The sequence below is a fragment of the Lucilia sericata genome, unplaced genomic scaffold, assembly GCF_015586225.1.
Source record: "Lucilia sericata isolate MDLA Ls3-8-SP2 unplaced genomic scaffold, ASM1558622v1 Contig000310F_arrow, whole genome shotgun sequence".
Classification (NCBI taxonomy): domain Eukaryota; kingdom Metazoa; phylum Arthropoda; class Insecta; order Diptera; family Calliphoridae; genus Lucilia; species Lucilia sericata.
The window spans coordinates 205,142-214,845 of NW_023994334.1; the positions used below are offsets into that span (position 1 = coordinate 205,142).

At 36.2% G+C, this 9,704-nt stretch overlaps 1 protein-coding gene across 1 annotated transcript; it reads right to left on the reverse strand.

Annotated features, from left to right (window-relative positions):
- Positions 1-54: 54 nt before the first annotated feature.
- On the reverse strand, positions 55-792 carry LOC119603528 (putative gustatory receptor 59d). Its single transcript, XM_037955571.1, has one exon. It carries the CDS (start codon positions 790-792, stop codon positions 55-57), a length of 738 nt encoding a protein of 245 aa, XP_037811499.1.
- Positions 793-9,704: the final 8,912 nt, after the last annotated feature.

Consider the following 9,704-nt stretch of genomic DNA (forward strand, 5'->3'; position numbering starts at 1 on the left):
TGAAGATGTGCAAAGAATATATATGATTAATTAAAAAAGTGTGACTTGCAAAAATCATATGGTGAAAAATGTTAAAAATATATTAATACTTTTGTTACTCACACTCTTCTCGAATCTCACATCCAAAGTTGGCAAGCAGGGTTGACTATTCTGCAGCAAATCGGCTGACGTCTTTATTAAATCTCCAAAATTCAGCATATTTATTATGAAGATATTCAAATCCATGTAGTAGAATAATAATGATATTGGTATAAAAAATAAAACTAAAATTCCGTAATCCTGTGACAGCTGTTCATGCTGTACCAGCATATAGCCCATATAAATAACACTGATATTATTCATATACAATGTCAAGACTACACAAGCTCCCTGTAAATCATACATACTATTCACTCGAACACCAATATTTTGCAAATTATATTGATTAATGGCCAAAATATCCAATTCATCGGCCAATTTGCAGCAGGTCGTTATAAAAGCTCCTGGTTTTATTTGTTTAGCTCGTTGCAGTTTAAACAATTGCAAAGACTTATTCAAAATTTTCTTTAACTCCTCATTGATGACGGCCAATAGAGTATTGATATTGAGTAGAGCGAAAAAGTAATGGGTCATTACGACATTTAAAACAGTGGCCATAATGCCTAAACCGGTTATTATAATGGGCGATTCAATGTTGAAAATGCCTCGTAAAATATCATAAGAACCCACAAATGTTACAATATTTGACATAAAGCCCCAATAGAACTTAGATCTTATGGCTTTCTCAAAATTTTGTTCCACTTTTTTAGACATGACAAATTTATTTAACAAACATTTACGTAAATGTTGAAAATCCCTGATCGTTCTTAAAAACTGCTGACGTCGGGTCCAGTTAAAAATGATCGTTATCAATATGGCTAACATACGTATCAAACACATTAAAGCGGTGATTTTAAAATGCAATTCCGGACCATTGGCATTTCGTGGCTTCCATTGTATGCGCGTAAGTAGTGGCAGTGAACAAAACATCAGGAAACTTATCAGACAGCTGTAGGATGTGATTACAAAAGTTGTTTTTGTTATGCCCGTGTCATAGTCGTACGAAAAGGCCAACAAGCCCAGGAGTTGTGATATATAATAAACGAAGCCAATCATCCAACGTGTTGACCGTTTCATGGTGTAATTTCAAATGATTTGTTTACTTTAGGGACGGATTTGACTTTGGTCATGTGACTAACTCAAGTTGTTTTGTAATAATGTATTAGTTAATTAACGTTTCATTAGTATTTAATAAATTGATTATTCACTATATACGTAGATATGTCTGTATAAAAGTGCTATTACGAAATAAATGAAAGAAGTTACTCGTTATCCACTTTAAAGGTCGAATAATTTTATATCTAGCAAGTAGCAGAAAATTTATTAGCGTAAGTGTTTTTTCATCCTTTCATATTTTTAGAATTTAATTATTTCACGGAATATATATAAACCACATTTATTTTCGAAAACACTATCTACATTAACATATGTTGTGAAACTTATATATTTTAGATTGAAATGTAAATGTTGAGTATTTATTTTTTCATAAATATAGAGTACATCATTCGATTTTCAATGACAGTTCTGTCAAAATAGTATTTGCACTTTATTAATTTATTAAAAATGTAAACAAAGTCAGTAATGAATTAAACGTTTTTTAAACAATTGGGCTACTATCAGTTTAAAACAATATGGTCTACAATCTAGATTACTATAGTATATAGTCTAGTCTATAGTCTAGTCTATAGTCTAGTCTATAGTCTAGTCTATAGTCTAGTCTATAGTCTAGTCCATAGTCTAGTCTATAGTCTAGTCTATAGTCTAGTCTATAGTCTAGTCTATAGTCTAGTCTATAGTCTAGTCTAGTCTAGTCTATAGTCTAGTCTATAGTCTAGTCTATAGTCTAGTCTATAGTCTAGTCTAGTCTAGTCTATAGTCTAGTCTATAGTCTAGTCTATAGTCTAGTCTATAGTCTAGTCTATAGTCTAGTCTATAGTCTAGTCTATAGTCTAGTCTATAGTCTAGTCTATAGTTTAGTCTATAGTCTAGTCTATAGTCTAGTCTATATTCTAGTCTATAGTCTAGTCTATATATAGACTATATATAGACTATATATAGACTAGTCTATAGTCTAGTCTATAGTCTAGTCTATAGTCTAGTCTATAGTCTAGTCTATAGTCTATTCTATAGTCTAGTCTATAGTCTAGTCTATAGTCTAGTCTATAGTCTAGTCTATAGTCTAGTCTATAGTCTAGTCTATAGTCTAGTCTATAGTTTAGTCTATAGTCTAGTCTATAGTCTAGTCTATAGTCTAGTCTATAGTCTAGTCTATAGTCTAGTCTATAGTCCAGTCTATAGTCTAGTCTATAGTCTAGTCTATAGTCTAGTCTATAGTCTAGTCTATAGTCTAGTCTATAGTCTAGTCTATAGTCTAGTCTATAGTCTAGTCTATAGTCTAGTCTATAGTCTAGTCTATAGTCTAGTCTATAGTCTAGTCTATAGTCTAGTCTATAGTCTAGTCTATAGTCTAGTCTATAGTCTAGTCTATAGTCTAGTCTATAGTCTAGTCTATAGTCTAGTCTATAGTCTAGTCTATAGTCTAGTCTATAGTCTAGTCTATAGTCTAGTCTATAGTCTAGTCTATAGTCTAGTCTATAGTCTAGTCTATAGTCTAGTCTATAGTCTAGTCTATAGTCTAGTCTATAGTCTAGTCTATAGTCTAGTCTATAGTCTAGTCTATAGTCTAGTCTATACTAGTCTATAGTCTAGTCTATAGTCTAGTCTATAGTCTAGTCTATAGTCTAGTCTATAGTCTAGTCTATAGTCTAGTCTATAGTCTAGTCTATAGTCTAGTCTATAGTCTTACCGCAAGGGTATCCTTTATAGGATAACGGGTTTAACGACCCCGCGGACCCTGAGTTGTCGCAGGTGTGGAGAGCGTACCAAAATAGGTACAAGAGCTCAGAGAAACCCAGCGTCGGGGCGAGTGGATGCCGCCCTTGAATAAGTGTCTATCAATATAGTTCCTCCCTGTGGGAAAAAAAAAAAAAAAAAAAAACCGGCCAAAACACCAGCGGTAAAAACATCACTCTATAGATATTATCCTGCACTGGCAGTATATCTGTAAAAGAGTAATATCTGCGTTGAAACCCTATTCCGATGGAAAAAAGCTCTACACCTGCCCAAACTACTTATTCCCGCCGAAAGGCATTAAGATCAAGCCCAGTACGATCTTAATTATGGCATTTCTGGACCAATGTTTTTGATTTACGATTTTTGGGCCGACAGCTGCGGTAATCTGGAACCTAAGTAGTCAGAAGTGATATTCTGTTGAAATGGCTTCCAGGCAAATATCACAACTGCCTTCCGTCCTAGTAAAATTTGGCAAATCTTAAGGTACGTTCGAAGCTTCGTCATCATTCAGTTGGTGGTGCAGGTTCGGATGAGTTTCCCGATTAACATGGATCTGGCACTGGCTTGTAGACTCATAAGGACTTCAAGTCAACCCTTGCATGGCCTCCCTGCTAGCATAGACAACCATGGGATCGAAATACATGACTGCACAACGGGCGGAGATAGCGGCCTTAAGTTTGGACCCACAAATATGCGTACTGAAAACAACAACAACAACGATAATAGCATTAATACTGCTGTTAACAACCACACAGAGGAAACAGTTGACTCTTCTGCGAGAAGTTCGGTAGTTGTACAACCACCAATTGCATCGGCAACTGCCGTTACCGAAAACCCCAGAGAGGCAAAACTAGGTAAATTAGGCGAAAAAATATCGCAACTAGTGAGTTATTTCAAAGGTAGAAACAATATACATAAAGAGATAATATCAATATCCCTAGAGATCCAAGCGATATTTATGGAAGTTTTTCCAGAGCATTACGTACCACAAGTGAATCAAATTGATCCTGCATCACTTGACGCGAGCAACCAAAGGGACGAAGCAGTCCGTCCACAGCCACCACAACTGAACACCCCAAAGAGGAAAAGAGATCAAGTATCACAGAGCCCAAAAGGTAACAATCCTAAGAAAAAGAAGAATGCAAAAGCCTCAAAACAAACCAGTGAAAATAAAGAAAACGAAACATCGAGCAACTCCAAGGACGAAAATGTGGAGAAAACTGGTACTGAACCTAAATGGGTGAAAGTTAATCCAAAAGCGAAGAAAAAGAAAAAGTATCCACGACCAGATGCCCTTGTCATTGAAACATGTGGTGAAACAACATATGCGGATATCCTTAAAAAAGTAAAAACGGATCCGAAGTTAGTTGTTCTTGGCCAAAATGTTAAGAGCATCAGGAAAACTGCAAAAGGGGAACTGCTTCTTGAATTAAATAAATCAGCCCACCAGAGTACGTCCGAATTCAGTCAGACAGTCAAAGAGGTCATTGGCACAGACGCAGCAGTGCGAGTAATGATAAACGAATTGTTCTTAGAAATCAAAGACATAGATGAAATAACCACAAAAGAAGAAGTTCACGAGGCCCTGATTAACCTATCCGAAGATTTTAAAGAAGTGCGATTAACGGCAGTAAAAAACATGAGAAAAGCATATGGTGGTACCCAAATTGCAACCATTGGTATCAATGCGATATTAGCAAACAAACTTTTAGAGCTTTCTAAGATTCGTATAGGTTGGGTTATTTGTCGTATACGAGAAAAAATTGCACCTAGGAGATGTTTCAAATGCCTAGAGTTTGGTCATCCAGCTGCAAAGTGTAAAAGTATAAATGACTACACCAACAACTGCCTGTGTTGTGGAGAAATTGGACACAAAATAAAGTCCTGCAAAAATACTCCAAACTGTTTGCTTTGTAAAACTATCGCGGCAAAAAGTGACCACACTACGGGGGCAAGAGTGTGTCCCTTCTATGTTAAAGCGCTTCAAAACCTAAGCAAACGCGCATGAAATTGCTCCAACTAAATTTAAACCATTGCCAAGCTGCTCAAGATTTATTGGACCAAAGTGTACGAGAACTAAACATTGACGTTGCTATCCTTAGTGAGCCATATCGCTGCTACATTTCACCAAAATGGGTTAACGATAATTCAGGTACATCTGCTATTTGGTCTAGAAGAAAACAAATGTCGCAGTCCATGTCCACGATAAAAGAAGATGGTTTTGTTAGTGCAAATGTAAATGGAATTTATATATACAGTTGTTATATACCACCTAGATATACGGATGAGGATTTTAAAGTGATAATTGCGAGGCTGGTGTCTGACTTGCTAAACAAGGATAAAGTATTGATAGCAGGAGACTTCAATGCCTGGGCTACAGAATGGGGTTGTCCACGTACAAACAGAAGGGGAAATATTCTTTTAGAATCACTTAGTGTTCTTGATATTGTACTCCTGAATACTGGTAATGAGCGTACGTTTAGCCGAAATGGTGGAGGTTCTACAATTGATATAGCTTTTGCAAGCTCAAACATTGCAAATCGGATCAAATGGTCTATCAGTGATATCTATACACATAGTGACCATTCCGCAATTATTATGGATATGACCGATATATCACGCTCAAACTCTGTCCTGAGGAAACCCACGACATTAAGCTGGAAGACGAATACCTTCGACAGTGAAATATTTAACATGTGTGTAAGCGACTATTCTCTAAATGGTACGCCGGCGGTTATGGCAAAACAATTTGTAAACAAATTAACACAAGCGTGCAATGCCTCTATGAAACGAAAGAGACAGGGTCCGAATAAAACACCAGTCTACTGGTGGAATGAGGATATTGCTCAGTTACGTAGGGACTGCATCCGCGCCAGAAGAATCTTTGTGAGAAGAAGAGGTACACTGGAAAGTATTTTATACCATCAAGAGCTCAAAGCCAAGAAAAAAGCCCTCAAGAATGCAATACGTCATAGCAAGAGAACTAGTTTCCTTAAAATATGTGACGATGTCGATAAGGATCCGTTTGGAATGGCCTACAAACTTGTGACTAAAAAATTAAACAGTCATAGTATACAAGCACCTAACGACGCCCGTGTACTAGAGAATATAGTGCAACACCTGTTTCCAAATCAAGGAATAAGCTCATGGGAGCACAATATTCCTGATGAAACATTTGATTTTCCGCCAGTAACGCCAAACGAAATACAGCTGGCAGCCTCAAAATTTCAAGACAGGAAATCCCCAGGACCTGACGGTATACCTAACCTCGTCCTGAAACAGATTGCTAAACATTTCCCCGAGCAACTCACTAAAATTGTCAACACATGCTTACAACATGGACATTTTCCAAAAATATGGAAACGACAAAGGCTAGTACTTCTCCCTAAGAATAATAAACCATTGAGCAACCCGTCGTCATATCGTCCTCTATGTATGATAGACACGTGTGGAAAATTATTAGAAAGCGTTGTCTGCAGAAGACTAGAGGAAAGTATTGAATTGGTAGGTGGACTTTCAAAAACCCAGTTTGGATTCAGAAAGGGTAAATCAACAATGGATGCAATTAAACTCGTAGTTGATACAGCTAAAAGTGCAATAAAAGGAAAAATATGGAGAAATGGTACCAAAAAATATTGTGTAGTCGTAACATTAGACGTCAAAAATGCTTTTAATACAGCTAAATGGGATAAAATATTAGATACCCTAGTTCGACTTAATGTTCCACGCTACTTGGTTGCAATAATACAGGACTATTTTAGAGATAGAGTCCTGATATATGACACTGACGAGGGTGTAAAGGAATATAAAGTTACAGGAGGAGTACCGCAAGGATCCGTCCTTGGGCCAATACTCTGGAATATAATGTATGATGGAGTTCTACGAATAAATCTTCCAGAAAACGTCCAAATCATCGGATTCGCGGATGACTTAGCTCTCGTAGCTGTGGCAAAATATACTGCAGAAGCGACAACTATATCAAATAGTAGTATACACCTGGTCCGTGCTTGGCTTGATAAAATGGGTCTGACTCTAGCAGAACATAAAACAGAGGCTGTGCTAATAAGCAGCCGTAAAGTCAGAGAAAGTATTACTCTCACAATTGGTAACTGCACAATTGAAACGAAAGATCAACTGAAATATCTCGGTTTAATCATAGACGATCGTCTATCGTTCAAGAAACACTTGGAGTATGTAGAGACAAAAGCAAGAGGCACATGTAATGCCCTCTGTCGCATAATGCCTAATACCAGAGGTCCTAAATACTTACGAAGAAGGCTACTTGCAGGTGTTGTAAGGAGTATTATAATGTATGCTGCTCCCGTATGGGCAGAGTCAACAAAATTTCGCTCTTATCGGAATAAGTTAACCTCTGTGCACAGATTGGCACTACTACGTGTCTGCTGCGCCTATCGAACAGTGTCAGATGAGGCGTCCTCAGTAATATCTGGCATTCTTCCTATTGATTTACAAGCTAAGGAAGCTGAGAAGATTTTTACAAACAGACATGATTCAAATCCTGACTCTGTCCGTCAGATGGCAAGAAACGAAAGCATAGCTATATGGCAAAGGCAATGGTCCACATCTACTAAGGGTAGATGGACATGGGAAATCATTCCCGATGTCGGAACCTGGGTAAAACGGAAATTTGGTGATCTGGATTTCTACCTCACTCAGCTCCTGAGTGGACATGGTTGCTTTAAAGCATACCTGTATCGTTTTGGGCGTGAAAGTGATCCATATTGTCCTAACTGTTATAACGTACAAGAAGATGCGAAACATGTATTCTTCGAATGTCCAAGATTTGTCAATGAGAGAAGAGAACTCGAAATGAATATTGGTGTCAGTATAAACACAGGAAATATAACACAAATAATGCTACAATCAGAGGAAAATTGGAGATTTATATGTAACTTCACAAAATCTGTACTTCGGGAGCTCCGAAGTCAGGAAGACATACGAAGAAGAAATTAGTATAAAAAAAAAAAAAATTGAGATTGGTGATTTACACCTATCCCTCCCTGCGAGGAAATACTTAACGGTGGTACCGCAGGGACTATGGACCAGTAGTAGGGGTGTTTTAGCGTGTTAAAGTCTCGCACATTGTCTTTTGATGATTTCACCTCTTTAAAAAAAAAAAAAAAAAAAAAGTCTAGTCTATAGTCTAGTCTATAGTCTAGTCTATAGTCTAGTCTATAGTCTAGTCTATAGTCTTTGTGATCACCCCTAATGTATGCGCATAAAACATTTACTACCCCTCTCCTTTCAGTGCTTATACCGGCATTAATTTAGTCTAATTTTCATAACCCATAATTCAGTTATTAAATACTACTACTCACAACACAACAACTATGAGACGGTCAACGCATCTAATGATAGTTTGTTGTTATTACTTTGCAAAATTATTGGGAATTTTAAATTTTTCATATGACTTTCGCACGCGCAGAGCTTATAAAAATATCTACGTCACCATATACGCTGGTCTTCTAAATGTGTCATTATATGCGGTCATACCTTATATCGGCATGACCATGAAATTAAAAACAAGGCCACCGGGAAGTGAAGAATTGCTGTATAACTTAAGTGTTCTCATAACATTCATACGTATTGGAGGCGCATTAACCAGCGTCATTTTTAATTGGACAAAACGTCAAGAGTTCATTAAGCTCATAAATTCTTATCAACTTTTCTGTGAACAATATTTACAAAAATATCACAAGCATGAACATTTCATAAAATATATGGAACAAGGTGTTAGAATCAAATTTCTATGTTCTTTGTTCACCGATTTAACAGTGCTCACAGGTTCGCTGCAAATATTTCGTGATATATTTGAAAACTCTAATATATTTATACTATTGGCTCTGGCTCTTATACCTAGTGTTTTAAATAGGATAATGTTGCATTACTACTTCACCTTACAAAATATTAATGCATTATTGAAAATTATAAATGAAGAATTGGAGGCGATTTTGAAAACGACAACAACAGAAGGTGATAACAAATGTAAAGGTATGAGTAATTACGTCAATGTTCTGGCCAGTATGGTTATACAGTTGCAATATTATGTGGCACGTTTTAATCGGATATACGAAATACAGGGTTTTTGCTGCATGCTGACAGTTTACGTCAATAATATTTGTATTATTTATATGACATTTATGACTTCGGCATCTGATAATTTATGGAATCAATTGCATACTTTTAAAGGATTTAGAGCAATTTTTTCTCTAGCTATACATTATTATGATTTAAAATTATTTATGTGGTCCATGTTGGATGCTTCAAGATTGGTGAATAGATTGGGAAAATTATTAAAATATAAGCAGTCGTTACTGCCTTGTGGCGATTTAAAACTGGAGAGAAGTGTAAAGTTTTGAATGACAAGTTTGTGATCTTTTGTTTTAAATATTTTCCCTTGCAGTTGCAGAACGTTTCTTTGCAAATGGCCGCCTTACCTTTAGAAATTGATTTGGTGGGTTTGTATGTGGTTAAAAAACCCATTATTTTTGCACTTTTTGGTTCAGCTATAGCAAATGCTATTGTCTTAATGCAATATGATTTTAAATATAAATAATTAAATTTTAAATCAATAAATTTTATCAATAACACACCAAACTATAAATGTAATAAAATGTTATTATTGAAGAAAAACTGATTTAATCAAGGCTTAATAATGAAAATAGGGGAAATTCTCCGAACTCTGAAGCAAATTCTAGAGCAAGTAACATACATTCAATATTGTTACAATTACATATAGATTATAAGTTAAG